General features: G+C 34.8%; 1 protein-coding gene across 2 annotated transcripts in view; it reads right to left on the minus strand.

The window, feature by feature from the left end:
• scap (SREBF chaperone) overlaps nucleotides 1-17,048 on the minus strand; it is a 47,585-nt gene that overhangs the window by 19,971 nt on the left and 10,566 nt on the right. For both annotated transcript variants that reach the window (XM_056474714.1, XM_056474713.1), the window contains exons 3-14: nucleotides 15,755-15,875; nucleotides 12,727-12,884; nucleotides 12,425-12,633; nucleotides 12,211-12,316; nucleotides 11,921-12,093; nucleotides 8,284-8,410; nucleotides 7,634-7,746; nucleotides 5,775-5,869; nucleotides 5,577-5,675; nucleotides 5,234-5,446; nucleotides 2,527-2,891; nucleotides 2,306-2,452 (exon numbers count right to left, since the gene is read on the minus strand). In XM_056474714.1, the coding sequence (XP_056330689.1) occupies nucleotides 2,306-2,452; nucleotides 2,527-2,891; nucleotides 5,234-5,446; nucleotides 5,577-5,675; nucleotides 5,775-5,869; nucleotides 7,634-7,746; nucleotides 8,284-8,410; nucleotides 11,921-12,093; nucleotides 12,211-12,316; nucleotides 12,425-12,633; nucleotides 12,727-12,884; nucleotides 15,755-15,875 (1,926 nt within the window). The remainder of the gene's footprint in view (nucleotides 1-2,305; nucleotides 2,453-2,526; nucleotides 2,892-5,233; nucleotides 5,447-5,576; nucleotides 5,676-5,774; nucleotides 5,870-7,633; nucleotides 7,747-8,283; nucleotides 8,411-11,920; nucleotides 12,094-12,210; nucleotides 12,317-12,424; nucleotides 12,634-12,726; nucleotides 12,885-15,754; nucleotides 15,876-17,048) is intronic.

Here is a 17,048-nt window from a genome sequence, read left to right on the forward strand (position 1 = left end):
AATCAGTAACAGTTCCATGTATAAATGAGAAATGTAGGTGTTTGTTTGCTTAAAAGAATATTTTGGCCATGAGGTTTAGAACCTCTTGACATTTGTTCACAGAAAGAGCACAAAGGGAAGCAGTAATGCATGTTTTCTGAGTAAAGTCACTGAGCGACTTACAGATAAGCAATGAATGACTGCTGTCTGATCTATAAATACAACAAGGTGTGAAACGAACAAAGAAATTCCTTTCTGATCCATAAAACCCTCTGATGAGCACACAAAGAGCGGAGGCGTTTTAGAAAAGAGAATGGAGGCTTTATTTATTGTAACACAACAAGCCTGGTGAAATGTGTTTGTGATGAGCTGCTACCACAAACACATATGATTAAGGTAATATTACTAGATAATATTTCTCAATAAAATGTAAGTGGTCTGATTTATGTAGCATTGACAAAAAAGTTAAATAAAAGTAAAAATGTGTCAAATAAAAGTGAAATACTAAGCAAATATTTGTTAAATAAAAACAATAAACACTGTGCGAGCGAAATTGAGAATCTTAGGATATTTTTTGTTACCTTTATGATGCTTTCTTTAACACAGTGCAACAGGTTTGTGTATAATATTTAATTAAACTTGACTCATAATAAAATAAACAGTAAAATTAATAATAATAAAACTATGTTAACAATATTTTATATACACAACCATTCCGAATTTTGAGGTCACTAAGATTTTTGCCTCTGGATAAAAAAAAAAATCTCTGGATTTATTAGGAACATTAATAATGGTTTTAATCATATTTTAAAAAGGCGTAATAGGATTTACTTTAAATATAACATGTTATAGAGGAATTATTAAGGAAATAGTTTTTTTTATTGCAATTGGTCAGAATAATAAATGATATGACAAACATTTATTGTTATTAATACAAATAATAATTCTTCTGAATTATTCTTAATTCTTATTATTAACTACCAGTAACTCTTCTGAAGTTATAATTATTGTTAATGTGTCATCAAAATGTTGCCATGTTTATTATCATTCAGAAGAAATGTCATCAAAATTGTTTTACTGAAATAAACAAATATAAATAGGAAATCCAGAGGAACTGGAGCTATTTTTTTTTATAAACCACCTTTTGCCATAATTTTTCGAAATACCATTTGAATAGTAATGTTTAAAAACAAAAAACATATATATTTTTTTTTTAGAAAATATTATGGACAGTTTTTGAACAACAATTGGTCTAAATAATAAATATTTAATAAATAATATGAGAAACATGTATTGCTATTACACCAAATAATAATTCTTCTGAACTCTTCCTATTAACTATCAGTAACTCCTTTGAAGTTAAAATATTGGTTATGTGCCTTAAAAATGTTGATATGTTTATTATCATTTGGAAGAAATGTCATCAAAATTATGTTTGACTGAAATGCATAAATATGAATAGGAAATCCAGAAGAACTGGAGCTATTTAAGTCTGTTTTTTCCCATGAACCATATTTTTTTTTTAATTCCAAATACAACCTTTGAATAGTAATGTTTAAAAACAAAAAAATATATAAATAAATATTATAGAGGAAATATTATGGAGATTTTTTAAACAACAACTGGTCAGAATCATAAATGCTTAATAAATGATATGACAAACAATTATTGTTATTACACCAAATAATAATTCTGAATTATTCTTAACTCTTACTATTAACTAGTATTAACTCTTCTGAAGTTATAAATGTTGGTAATGTGCCATCAAAATGTTGCCATGTTTATTATCATTCAGAGGAAATGTCTTTAAAATGATGTTTTACTAAAATGCATAAATAAGAACAGAAAAACCAGAGGACCTGGAGCCATTTAACAGTCTTTTTCATGAACCACATTTTTCCACATATTCCAAATACAACTTTTGAATATTAATGTTGAATATATATAACAATATTATAGACAAAATATTTCAGAGATATTAAAAATTCCTCTGAATTATTCTTAACTCTTACTATTAACTCTTCTGAAGTTATAAATGTTGGTATTGTGCCATCAAAATGTTGTCATGTTTATTATCATTTAGAATAAGTGTCATCAACATTTTGGTTTACTGAAATGCATAAATATAAATAGGAAATCTAGAGAGACTGGAGCTATTTTTTTTTTTTCATAAAACACCTTTTTCCATAATTTTCCATCAAAAACAAAGCATGAATGAATAATTTTGCCTTTTGCTGCCCAAGCAATGGTTTAATTCTAACCCTCTAAACAAGTAACCTTTGTAAAATCAGCTTAAGCTCTTAAACAGCTGAAGTGAGAGACTGACTTGTATAATGTGAGGTCGGTCTGCAGATCAGAGGTCTTGATGCTAGGAGGAAGAGCATGCTGCGTGTCCTGTGGGTGCCGAGTGTCTATGGCCTCCTGTGGGCTCAGATGAAGTGTCACGGGGATGACTGGAAGAATGCTGATGTACCTGAGAGCATCAGAGATATGCATTAAGTACAAGCTGAAACACAGCCGAACTGAGAAACCATACGAAGAGCGCACCTCTTTGCAAGAGTGATGTTGTAGTAGCTGAAGAGCGAGGGCCAGTGGCGGAAAGAAAGTCTCCTCCACAGCTCCTCGTCCTCGGAGCCCCAAGTGATCTGAGGGCTGGAGACGGGGGCGACTCCTGGACGGGCTGTTCGGTGGCCCTGGGACTGGTTTTCTGGTAGAGGAGTCGGTTCAGGGGCAGGGAGGACACTCAGTGTGCTGGTTGGATGTCCGCCTGGAAATACTGGAGCGACACCCAGGTGAGGGGGAAGCCCTGCCTCCCCAAGAGGACTCTGCTCGGACACTTGGGCAGCAAGAAAAGTTCTTAGACCAGCAGGGTCAGTGTAGACCAAGATTCCAATCCAGATCACTGTGCCAACCTATTAACACATCAGCACCAACATTATATCCCACTACAAATGCAATTTAATGGGGTAGATTATCATTGGCTGAAAAACACTAGCTATGCATATACCAAACGTATAATATAGATTTTTTAGTTTAAAAAATATCTCACAAAGCCTTAACTTATTTGTTTAAAATACAGTAATAATAAGTAGTTTCCTGTTATCTTCTAAAAAACAGCTGGTCCCGAATCAGCTTAGCATAATTGCGCTAATCAGATGAATACTGACTTACTATAAATAACCGGAGTTTTCCATTACAGTCATCTCTGTCTTGAAGAATGCCCCTTCCACCCGATAGGGCGGAGCGGTGGCCCAGTGGTTAGCACTGTTGTCTCACAGCAAAAACGCCACTGGTCCAACCCCTCACTAGGGCAATCAGCGTTTCTGTGCGGAGTTTGCATGTTCTCCCTGTGCTTGTGTGGGTTTTCCCCGGGTTCCCCAGTTTCCTCCCACCATCCAAAGACATGCATAATGAGTAAATTGACTAATCCAAAGCACCATCTTAAGACAACACTTAGGAAAAGCTAAGAGATATAGCTTGCTAACACGTTCACAAGCAGGGGAGTTCTCGAGACCTACCTGAGCTCAAACTCCTCTCGCGCCCTTCAAACGGGAGAGAGCCCCGGGTTCGAGGATATTGATATTATCAATCATCAGCTAAGTGTGAACTCTTGAATGTCTATTATTCCTGTGAGGACAAAGCTAAATTTTCAGCATAAATTTAAAATTTTAATACATTTTAAATGATAAATTTACATTTACAGGGTTTCACCAAGTTAAATTTAAGACTCATACATTGTTAAATGCTAAGGAATTTTTCTAATGGCCCAAATGGATTTTTTTTTTTATATGAACTATCAAAAAATACATATATAATTTAATACAGTTCATAATGTCTCAAAACAAGCAAGCTCTAGTTTTTACACATACACTTGTTTTTAACATAACCGTTCTTCAAAATAAAACGTTTTTAACAATTTTTATAACAATAATAAACTAAATGTTTGCACAAATATCGGTCCAGGTCATTGCCTTCAGCAGTAAATCCATGAAGAACTATAAATAAAAATTAAATAAATTATATAAATAAATTAAATAAAAAAGTTATAAGTTGTATTGAGGTGGAATGTTAGTGATGGCCAGATTGAGTAGCTATACATGAACAAAGGAAAATTAAGACCTGTTCAAAAAAGATTTAAGACCTAAAAGACAATGTTTTAGCAAATTTAAGACTTTTTAAGGCCCAAAATGTTGTTTTTAAGATTTAAGACATTTTAAGACTCCATGGATACCCTGATTTAAATTAATATTTTACAAACATTCTAGTTCTCCATCATTTTTTTATCTATTTCTATTTTGTATGTTTAGAAAGAAGAAAAAAGACCTAATTCCAACACATTTTAAAATATATTATTAATTTGCTTTCTCTCTTTCTCTCAATAAAACATGAATGTATAGTTGTCTCTCTAAATAAAATATAAACATATAGTTGTATATTGCATTATACTAACTAAAAATTATTGTATTATTTACACATTTTTGTTACTTGTTGCATTGATTACTTATTGATTACTTTGATATTTAAAATTTTTAAGTCAACTTAGATAAGATGTTTGTCCCTTATAGTTTGTAGTCAATTGCCAAAGTTTTGTTTCTTGTTACGGTCTCCTCTGGCATCCTTAGTTGGTATTGGAGGAGCTGCTCTTCATCAGGTGACACCCACATTCAAACTGAGCTTAACTGAATCTACTAAACTACACTACATTCTTCCACTACTCTGCTACCTGCCTCACATGCTGATTATGTACCGTAAACTGAAATATTGCTATGTTTTAATTTTTTATTTTCCTGTTCATCAACATAAAGGTGTGACAAAGTGTGTTTTATGATTCTAGATGTTTAAATGTTTAATCTATTTTAGATGTTTTAATATTATTGTTATTTAAAACAGTTTTTATATATGCATCTTTTTTTGCGTAAAGCACTTTGAGTTTTAAGTCTTAAAGGTGCTTTATAAAATAAATAATTATTATTATTACAATTCACACTGTATAAAAAGCTAAAGTAATTATTTAAAGTAACTAGCCTTTATTTAAAATAAAAATGCATTGTAAAAAGTCAATTATAAACATCTTTAACGCAACTTTTTATTAATTGAATGCATGTTTGTTGAATAAAAGCATTAATTTCATTAATAAATCAAAAAATTATAAATAAACCCCAATCTTTTGAACAGCAGTGTAACTGAAAAATTGTATTTTATTAATAACAGCACAGAACATCCCATTAAATCTTTTCAAATCAATAATATTTACCATGATGATCCGCTGTGCCAGGCGCGTGCGGGCTAAGAAATACACCACTCTCAGCCTCTTGGGCAAACGGAGGTTGCGAAACGCTGGAGTCTGCAGGGTGATGGTGTGTGGAGAGGGACGAGGCGGTGGAGGCGTCTCTCTAGGACGTAAAGTGCCCGGTTTAGGTGGAGGCATCCCCGCTTCAGCTGGCAGACGTCTGTTGAGATCAGCCAACTGTTGTGGCAGAGACACCAATGTATGTGAAAAGATAATAAAACGGAATGTTCAGTACACTGTATTCGGCTGATTTATGAATATGTCATGGAGTTGTGAAAGAAATGTTCCCTGTGTGGGCGTTTCTCACCTCCATGCGGCGGATGTCAATAGACAGCACAGTGGTGAAGAAAAACATCTGAAGAAAGAAATCGGACACCAGACCGACCACAGCAAACAGACAGAACTCCTACATGCACAGGAAAACGTGGAAAGTGTGAGGCATTTGCAAACTTATACAATACAACTACTGCTAAGAGTAGGTTGCATACTTTTGTTGTATACTCACCTGAATAGCTGGGACAAATGTGAAGTATCCAATGAGGATGATGCACAGCTCAGTGGCCATATTCTTCATGATTGACCAGCTCTCGTTGCTCAGACCTTAATGGGAAAACCAAAATCTGAAAATAAATCATTTTTGCACAACATACTTTCTATTTTATCAATTTATGAAAAATTTGGGGGTTCAAAGCAATATTTGAAAGTATTTTTTTTACAAAATGTTTCTTAAGATGTGGCATCCACTACACCAGGGCTATTCAATTAGTTTGTCATGGGTACAACAAAGTACAACAAAAGCAGTGCATTGCTTAAGTAGGCTTCTTCTACATTCAGACACATTCATATGTTCTGTTTTTAACTGCATAACAATTATGGATGGAACAATTAAAGATTTTGGTTGTAAGTCTGAAGAATAATCATGGTTTCACGGTTATCACGTCTAATGTAAATTAAAGCTAAGTATTTAAATTAACTGATGTTTTCATCAGCATTCATACATCCATAATCATTTTAATAATTTGTCTAACATATCTTTTGTTTACATTGCACTGAAAGCCATGCACAACTCTCACCGCTACAGCGCGAGATCGCTCCGCTTGTGCGCACATATTGTCATATATTCTTAAATTGGAAATAACGAACTTGCGCGTGGAAAAGATGCGATATGTGAACGGCCCGCTGCTTTAGTTAATCCAGTGTGCGTGTATATTAGTCTCGGTGTATAAGCTCGGAACTTCAAAACTAGCACACAGTTGGCATTACTTTGTTTAGTTGCAGCAGTTTCGTTCCGTGCAACAGAAACACAGCGTAGAGAAGCCTTTATGATTAAGTATCCAAATGTTTTCGGCTGCTCGCGCCACTCGCTTAATGTCAGGTGACTCACCCTCTGCGCAGGCTCCAACTGCAGCTCGTGCTTTATTGAACAGACACACGTCACTTCAAAACTATAGCGGCCATTTTTCGACTGAACTAAATTTATTTTTATATGTCTTGGTCAATCTATTTGGAGGGCCGGAACAAATATGACTGCCAATTGAAAAGCCCTGCACTACACTTTAACTGAATCCTTACTTAAAACAATCTTGCCTACAATAATTTTCCACCAATAGTCAAACTATGGAAATGTCCATTGGAAATGACAAACTGACACTCTAAGCTTATTGGCATTGCTTCCAAGGTGCGCGCTCAGCAGCCACATTTTAATAAAACTATAGACCATTTCAATGTGGTCATGTCATTGGCCCATGAAAATTTCCTGCTTGTTAAAAAACAATTTCATAACTCTAACAAGAGGCAATTCAGTTCATAACCTAATGTTCAAACAGCTCTCATAACATTATTTATCACTATGTGGTTCTTTTTGGATTCTCGGAAGCTATAGAAATTAAAAATGTAAAACAGGAAATACATCGGTACCATTGTTGTTGTTTACATCGATATTGCAATGGTGTTCGGTCAATAAATACCGCTGGATCAATTTTCTCGCCCAGCCCTAGAAGTGAGGTTTTGACCAGTTTGCCGTCAGTTTGGCAAGTCAGCAACGTTTTGTTAAATAATTTAAACCTGCAATAAAATACCTGCATATTTTCTATACAGCTCGTTTTGCTTGCATTTCAATTTTTCTCAATATACATTTATTTACATTTTTTAGTATTTAAATTTTAGATTCATAAACGTCATTTTTGACACATTGTTGAAAATATGTGGCTAAGAAATAGCTGTTAACTTTTTTTTTTATGGGGCCAGTGAAAGTTTTTGGCAGGGCAACTAAAAATCTGTACTGGCCTGACCGAGCCATTCGAAAAAATCCTAAGCATTGAACCCTGATATTGTAACAGAGCAGATTATTGCATCATGCCTGACCTTGAGCGATACGCAGTTTGACTTCAAGGTCGACAGGTGTTGACACTACTGACTTGGTGAGGACTAGAACATTCTCCAAACCGATTACCACCACAAGGTAGGGGAAGATTTCCCTGAAAAACAGCAGCAGATAAGACAAATAAGCCTTTGAATGTGACCCTAAACCAAGCAGAGAGTATGAAAATATTTACACAACACAGCATTTAGTAAAAAAAATCCAATGCATGGAAAGCGAGGAACAAATACACTAGCCAAAACAGAAAAACATCGACTCTAGAGTTAAAAACATAAAGTTCTGTTAGTAATACATAGTATGCTGGATCAATATAAAGTTTGCATGTGGCCCAGATATTGTTTGCGCTGAACGTGACCTGACCCAAATTTGTTTGGACAGCTTGAACTCACACCACTGTGACTTGAAGTCCATAAATGCAGTCTTATAGGCTGGCGGAGGACTATCCCTGCCCACTCAAACACTTGTTGGCTATCAAATGTCAATTTTATCAACTGGTTATCCATCAACCTGCTTGAAGATCAAAAGTGAATGTTTTATACGTGAGGGATTAAGTCAACAGCAGGCCAGTCATGTTGATGCACAGAATCAGCCTAGTAGTGTGTGAACAAAAGGTGTGTTTTGGCTGAGCTCCTACCCTCCGTTCAGTGTAGGTGTGAGGCCAAACAAGGTGCAGAGTCCCACTGACATGAGAAGAGAGCTGAGGACCGTCACCACAGCTGCCAGCGCCAAACCCCATTTTGACCTCACCATGTCGATCTTTCCTGAGATGTAAGAGTGAACAAGTATTAGCTGAAGTGTTTTCGCCAGAAGCACAAGAATGACTTCCTTCAGCTTTAGTATACACATGCAAAACAAGGTTATAATAATTTTGGATTTTTCATTAGTTTTAGTTTTTATTTCGTTTTGACTTTTTGTTTTCAATTGAGTTAGTTTTAATTAGTTTTTAGAGACAGATTTAATAGTTTTTATTAGTTTCTATATTTTGAAATTGCTTAGTTTAAGTTTAGTTTTTATTATTATTAAAAAAAAAAAAGAATATTTGTTAGGTGCAAGATACAAAATCATCAGAATATTGTATAATAACTCAACCATATAGATATAGTTTTGAAATCTGTATTTAGAGGACACATGACCACTACCATCTACCCATCCTCAAATTCAAATACAACAGCCCACAAGATAGAAGGACTAAGTATCGTTCAATATGTGTGCAAGGCTGCTTCTGAGGTAAGATACACAGTAGTGATGGAAAGTTCAGATCTTTTTCATTGGATTCAACTGGATCTTTAGTGACAATTCTTTCATGTTTGGGCTCAACATATCAAATATATGTAGTCAGCAATCGTAATTTCAGTAAGTTAAAACATCACCATGATCTGAAAAAATTTCTTTAAATTAATTTTTGCAACCCAACTGAAGCATGATTTACTTTAAATTCCATTACGATTTTCTGTTATTGTTTTTTATTTCTGTAAAATAACCTTTATTATTTTTAACTTTTTTTTTTTACTTGTTTCACCAGATCCTTTCATTTAATCCCTCGGGTTACCCGCACTGCAGTTGTTCAAGTTTAATTCAGTCTCAGCAGGCTGTCATGTACTGTTTGTGTTCAGTTCACTGAATCACACATGTGCATTATTATGAGTTCACCCATTCTCAAATCCGATCTCTGTGTAACATTACTGTTCTAATAACTGAATAACGGAAAAATTGGTTTATTTCAAGTCAGAGGGAGTATCAGGAATGTTAAAAAGTAATTTTTTCAATTCTTACTGTTTTTTTCGCTCGTTTTTGTTAACTATAATAACCTTGGTGCAAAACTGTGATTGAATGAGGGTACATGGACACACATTCTTGACGTTGAACGTGCTGTTCCCAGGATAATTGCTAGGCCAGAGTGAAAACCCCTTTGGCAAATGCTCAGTTGGAAATCTGTTATGCTAATCTAAAAGCTTTCTGCTGCCAACTGGTTGTTTGTCTACAGGCACCTGGCAACATGGCAAATTTCAACACTTCCTAAGGTTATTAAAACTTTGTGGAATAATCCATAGAGAAAGAACAATACAAGTCCTGAGAGGTCTATCAAAGGGTTTTGACTTGCTGTCTGGTAAATAGAAAATAAATAAATAAATAAATAATTTAAATTAATAATTTTCAGTCGAAGTCAGAATTACTGGCCCACCTGTATATTCCTTCCCCAATTTCTGTTTAACGGAAAGAAGACTTTTTTCAACACATTTCTAAACATAATATTTTTAATAACTCATTTCTAATAACTGATTTATTTTATCTTTGCCATGATGACAGTAAATAATATCCTACTAGATATTTTTCAAGACACTTCTATACATCTTAAAGTGATATTTAAATGCTTAACTACGTTAAATAGAGTAATTACTTAAGCAAGTTAGGGTAATTAGGCAAATCATTGTATAATGATGGTTTGTTTTGCAGACAATTGAAAAAATATTGTTTAAGAGGGCTAATAATATTGACCGTGAAATGTTATTAAATAAATTAAAAACTGCTTTTAATTTAGGCGAAATAAATCAAAAAAGACTTTCTTTTTATATTAAAGACTTTCTTTAATATATTATTAGAAATACTGGGAAAAATTCCTTGCTCTGTTTAACATCATTTGGGAAATATTTGAAAAAGAAAAAACATTCACAGCAGGGCTAATAATTGTGACTCTAACTATATATATTTATGGTTCATAATGGAAGATTATAGCAGTTATTTCACGTGAGATGTTTCTTGAAAGTATGTGGCCCATTAAACTAAAATATTTCAGGAATTTTCTACATGCATTTTAAAAGAGTAAGCTTATTGTTTACAAATCACTGAGACACAGTGATATCCTCTGTTGTAACTCCAGGGTTACTATGTGACAAATTACATCCCACAATCATGTAGTACATAACACACAAACAATGCACGTACACTACTGTTCACAATTTTGTAATTGGTAATATTTATTTTATCCTTTTTAAAATAAATAATTTATGGCTGCATTTGCTGGTCAAAAATACAGAATAAAAACACAAATACTGTGAAATATTGGTGCAATATTGCTTTTCTTTCCTGTAGCTCAGATGGTAGAGCATGCTGCTAACAATGTCATGGTTGTGGGTTCAAGCCCAGGAGAAGCAAGAACTGATTAAAAATAAAAATGTACATCCAATTCAATGCAAGTCGCTTTAGATGAAAGTGTCTACCAAGTGTTTAAACTAAATGTAAAACGTATGGCTTTAAGGGTTATTCAGAATTATTATTACCCTAGTCTTTAATGTAATTTCAGAAATAATTAAATGCTGAATTAGTGCTTATCTAATTTGTTTTTGTAATCAATGTTAAAGCTGTTAGACATCATATTTTTGTGGAAACTGGGATTTTTCAGAACTCTTTGAATAGCATTTATTTGAAATAGAAGCTGTTTGTAACAAAATATATGTCTGTACTGTCACTTTTGATCTATTTAATTAAATACGTTTAAATAAAAGTATTAATTATTATTAGACTGATTCCAAACCATAGGGATTTTTTAAAAATGAATCACAGCATAAAAATAAATTCTTCCAATAACAGGAGAGGCAGAGATTATACCGATATCGCAATGTGTGATATCCGCAATAATCACATCACGAGATGTGCAATGTTGAATTTATAATGTCGTGATTATAGTTGACCAGGAGCCAGAACACATGAGATTTGTGAAATCACTCTAGAGTTTAACCATAATGAAGTGAAAGTTTATTATTTGCATGCGTTTTTGAGACCTGGGACTGTATGGGGATTTTAAATGCATTCAGGCATAAGATATTGTAGCATTTGCGAATTTAATAATGATTAATTTTATTTAATCATTTATTAATTAGTTAAGTAATTGATCAAATTGATTAATAAAATAATAAAATTTAATTTTATTAAAGCGTTTCTACAATGAAGACTATGCAGTATTATTTTACACTTTATTATTCAATTACTGTACCTGAATACTGTTAGAATACACAGAAAACCATAATATACTGTTTATCACAATGATATCTTTTACTCTCCTGTATTGTATTTCTTGTATATCTTTGCATGTACATTGTTTATATGAAGATGCACTACTGAATTATCCCAATGAACCTAAAATGATCAATTCTTTCCAAATAGAGCCATTCATCAGAACTCATCTGGTGAAACTGTATTCATATGTCAGAAAAACTGAATGTTGCAATGCAGGCTTTTCAATATCATGCAGCCTTAGTAGAGATGGTGCTTACGGGTGGAGAAGTAGATATAAGCAAACAGGATGATGTAGGTGGTGACTAAAGGGATGAGCTCAGCGATGCCGATCTCTTCTTTAAAATGGACGTGCACCATGTGGTCTTCACGCAGAGTGCAGTTTGCTGATGGATGAAGCTGCTTCAGACGTGCTCGAAGACTGCCTACAAACCTGTCCAGAAACACACACAAACAAACAAAGAAGATGCTAAATACTAGTTGTTTTTATAAACTATGAGAACTAGAAAAACTAGAAAATGTGACCATGTCTATGCAAATGAAGGCTGACCTTGCATCATAGGAGCTTAGTGCAATTGTGATGGTGTATGTCACCACTCTCTTCTTGCTATACAAGCTAACACCCGTCTGCTTCCCCGGGACGCCAAAGAGTAAATCTGAAAAAGCACACAATGGAAAAAAGATGGTGATTTCACAGGCACTAAATGAGCAGCAGGTAACTTGAATTCTGGATGAGATTAAATGGCATTTAAGCCGCTCCCTGCCTCTAAGAGTGGCTGAAGTATGAAGGCCTTTGGGTTCATGTTGGTGGACTGTCTTCAGGAGGTCTGGATCTGCATCAAACAGGTCGCGCCGGTTCTGCCAATAGTTGCCAGGGGACACCAGCAGACAGCCATGCTCTGGAAGGACCGCCTGCATGCGCCGCAAACCCGGCAACAAATCTGTCACCTGCAAACACAGCGCCTCCAAACTTCTGTGAAGAGACGGAAACAAAACAGGAAGAATGAGGTTGAGAAATCCAGCATCGATTAAAAAGCACTAATCAGTCAGGGTGGAAAGTTTCAACCTGTCAGTGTAAACGTGGTTTCTGATCTCATCCAGTAAGCTGAAAACTCGACCAAGAGGAGAGCGAAACACGTCCACAGGGACCAAACTGTTGTCCCATGGTGAAACTGCTGCCTTGACCAACACCTGCTGGATGTAGGCCACTGGAGGTCCCCGATACTGCAAGAAGAGTAACAGTTTTGGGTTAAACGTATACCACCTAGTTCTCAAATTCAATTCCTGGAGGGCCACAGCTCTTCACAGTTTTGCTCTAACTCAAATCAAACACACCTTATCCAACTAATCAAGGTGTTCAAGACTACTAGGAACAATTAAGCAGGTGTGAGTTGAAGCAGGTTGGAGCTGAACTCTACAGAGAATTGAATTTGAGACCACTGGTATAGGGGCTTTGTGATATTTTACCTTATTATTTATTTAGTATTAATATTAATTTAGATTTATTTATACTTTAGTGTAAAACTATGCTTTCCTGATAATTTCTTGTTTGGTGAATTGTACTATTGAGTGATTTTTATGGCATGTTATGTATATCTATATTTATCAGTGTTATTTTCTGTCTTACCTAAGATGAACCTAATAAAAAAATTGCAAGAAAGAAATTATAAGTGGCGCTTGCTCAAGTTCTCTATGCCACAAAGCTAAAGTGCTGTGGGCTGTTGAAAGAATATTACACTGCCATTGAATGTTTGAAGTGGTTTTCAGTGCATTGGTTGTTCCTACAGTTGCCTGGTCTAAATTGGGTTAAGTCATTAGGTAACCCATTAGGTGGGTTACTGACCATTAGGTAAAATGGTTTAAATCTGATAGCTTAGAAAGTAATAAACATCTCTCCTTTACAAATTTTAGCTTTTTAATAAAATCGCCAAAACGAACCCATACTAGAACCAATGTCTGGCTTAAAAAACAGGCAAACAAAATTAAACAAAAAAAATGTCATGCTTTTAAATTGTCATGTTATGCATTTTAAATTGTCATGTTATGCGGGAAAAATAAGTATTGAACACATCACCATTTTTCTCAGAAAACATATTTCTAAAGGTTTTGAGGTTTCAAGAACTTGAAATTTTCCCTGGATATTGGTAACAACTCAAATAATCCATATATGCAAAGAAAACTTATCTATTTTGTTTTTAAATGAAGTTATGCACAATAAAATGAAATGACACAAGGAAAAAAGTATTGAACACATGAAGATAGGGAGGTGTAGAAAAGCAGTGAAAGCCCAGACAGCAGCTGAAACATCTCAGTGGTTCTTCAGCAACCCTCTGCTTTTCCTCATTGTAAATTAATATTAGCTGCTTCAGTCCAACTTCTCATTAGCAGGAAGACGACGATGGGCGGACATTTCAGCAAGACAATGATCCAAAACACAAGATGAGAGCCAAGAAAACTCTCAAATGCTTTCAGAGAAAGAAAATCAAGCTGTAGAATGGCCCAGCCAATCACCTGACTTAAATCCAATATGAAATACAAATTAAAGCTCAGATTTGATAGACGAGGCCCACAGAACCATCAAGATTTTTTACACTCCGTGTAAAAAAAAAATAAATAAATGTAAAAAAATTAAATAAAAAAAAAATTAAAAAAAATCACACCTGAACAATTCATGTGACTTCATGTGAGCAATTCATGTGACATTCTCCATTATGAGAGGCATCCTTAGGCTGCCATCACGAAAAATGCCTTTTATATACAGTATTAAATATGTTTCAGTAGTTCAATACTTTCTCCTTGTGTCATTCCACTGTTATTATTAGGGATGCTCAGATGAGGAATTTTGCAGCTGATACAGAGTACCGATTCCATGTGATGGTAATTGGCCGATATAGAGTACCGATTCTGATGCTTTAAGCTTTATAATGCATTAAGCACATTTTCACAAGTATGCTATTTAATTGTAGATCTCTCCTTACCAAAGAGAGCAAAGGATGTTGCATATAATCCCCTAAACACGTCTCTCAAAACCATTTAGTGCAATCATGTCATGGTCAGAAGCAGCTTTAGAGAAAATAATGTTAAACATAAAAAATAAAAAACATTTATTGAAAAAAAGAAAAAGAAAAATGACTACTAATGCAATTTGGAAACATTGCAAATGATGGAAGAACAATTCAACAAGTCTCAATCAAAAAAAAGTTTGAAGCACATATTTGATGCATAAGAAGTTAAAATCCACACCTATAATATTCATTACTTCTTCACTAAAAGAAAGTAGGATTAATAAATTACAAATAAATCTGTATATATTTTACCTGCTGTGTTGGGAGCACAGCGATCGCTGATGCATCATTTACCTCCTAATGTGAAATATATGGGCGAGCATGTGTGTCTTCCTCTGCAAACTTGTAAACAAACATTTGCAATCGGTTCACGAGACCGGCCAGATTAGTGAGTACCGATCGAGTCCTAAAACGTGTTTATTGGCCGATACCAATCTCTGGCCAATCAATCAGAGCATCCCTAGTTATTACGCACAACAAATTTTTTCAGATTTTTTTTTTGTTTTATTTTTATTTTATGTTTGTATTGTTTAGGTTTTTACCAAAGTCTGGTTCAATCCCTTTTTAACAGCTCCTTTAGAAATAGTATTCCCAGGAAAAAAAACATGACGTGTCCAATACTTATTTTCCCCACTGTATGGTAAGATGAATTCTAGAAAAAAAGCTTTCAAAGAGGTTTACGTTTGTTGTGAGTAACATAATTAATAATACAAGCTAGCGTACTTTAAAATAGCAAATATGATAACATTGTAAACAATAACAGCCTAAGTATTTTATGCTTACCGAGGCTGTATTTATTTGGCAAAAACGTGTAATAGAATTTCTATAAAATTGTTATTTATTTTTAAATAATAGTTGCTTCCAATGATCCTTCAGAAATACTGCCAGTCAAGTAACATTTCTTACACATACTTCTGAAAATAATGATGAATAAAGTTCAGGATAGATTTGAAAAAGCAATCTTTTGTAACATAAAAATCTTTAATGTTAATGTATATCACTGCATATCAAAAGTGCCTCTCATCTCACCCAATCCGGGCGCTCTGACAGCTCCCCCTGAGACTCATGGGATGGGATCGAGTAATCTCGTACTCCAGTGGTGAACTCCACAGGCCCTGTTCCTGGTAGAGGCAGCTTCAGCAGAGGGTAACTGTAAATGAAAGCATGGTCACACAACAACAAATCAATCTTTATTACCAACGTCAAGCTGCATTCCTCACAGACACCACACAACATCTCCAAAATGAGGCCTTCTCACAAAGCTCCATTCCACAAATGATATTTGAATGAAAAAAGCATGCAAAGTGTTGTTTTGCATTTTTTTACTGCATTTTTTTATAGCTTTCACTTAGTCACGCAAAGGTGCAGCAAGAGTGAACACTGCAAATTTGTACCAGGAGGGATACAAAATCCAATATGATCATGCTGTCATCCCTCAGGCAAAAACAAGCTTTCAGGAGGCTAGGGTTTCTACTCTTTCTAGGAAAAATGATTGCACAATGCCCTCAGCAGTGCACACACAGAGTGGAAAACTCTCCAGATGGACAATCTGACCAGCCCCTACATGTCACAAAAGAAACATCTGTCACTGTCCTTTAAAATGCCTGAAAATCACTGGATATCTCCACTCACAATAGCAGTGTGTTAAAAAGAGGAGCTGAAAATGAGCTTTAACACACGTGATACTGCTGACATCAAAAACAGTGGGCGTTTGTGCAAATTACACCTGGAATCTCTGAGTGTCCTCTTCAAAACAAGGCTTAGACTCTTTCCATTGCTTTTGAAAAGTATTTAACGGAGCCTACTTCACTGAAGAGCTGTTTCCCGGAAAATGAACAAGGGTGTGTTCACAATGGTATTTCGGTTCTCTTTATTGGTTTAGAATGGACAAAAGTTACAGACATCAAACACATCTTAAGTCCTAGTTTGTCCAGCATTTACACTACAATTATTAAAAGCAAACATACAGACATAAATTGTGTGATGAACTTACTTTTGTCTGTCTTGAGTACATATTTGAGTCAAAGCTCACCAAAGTTTCTGTGGAGTCAGTTTTCTTGTTTACTGTACACCAGGGTTTGGATCCAGTGTTCACATTCTTTAAAATGAACCACACTACCAGTGCAATCAATCAGCCTGTTTTAATATAACCAAACCTGTCAATTGTGAAAAGAGCTTAAAGCAAACTAAATATTCCTTTCAGGTGAGCTGTGACCTTGCCATAAGTGCAACATGCACACCATAGAATTGGACCTGGTTAGATGGATTCACTATATTAGCGTGACGGTGTCCACATCAGTGAACAATGGCATTTTAGTGTTTA

Source organism: Danio aesculapii, chromosome 16 (genome assembly GCF_903798145.1).
Source record: "Danio aesculapii chromosome 16, fDanAes4.1, whole genome shotgun sequence".
Lineage (NCBI taxonomy): Eukaryota > Metazoa > Chordata > Actinopteri > Cypriniformes > Danionidae > Danio > Danio aesculapii.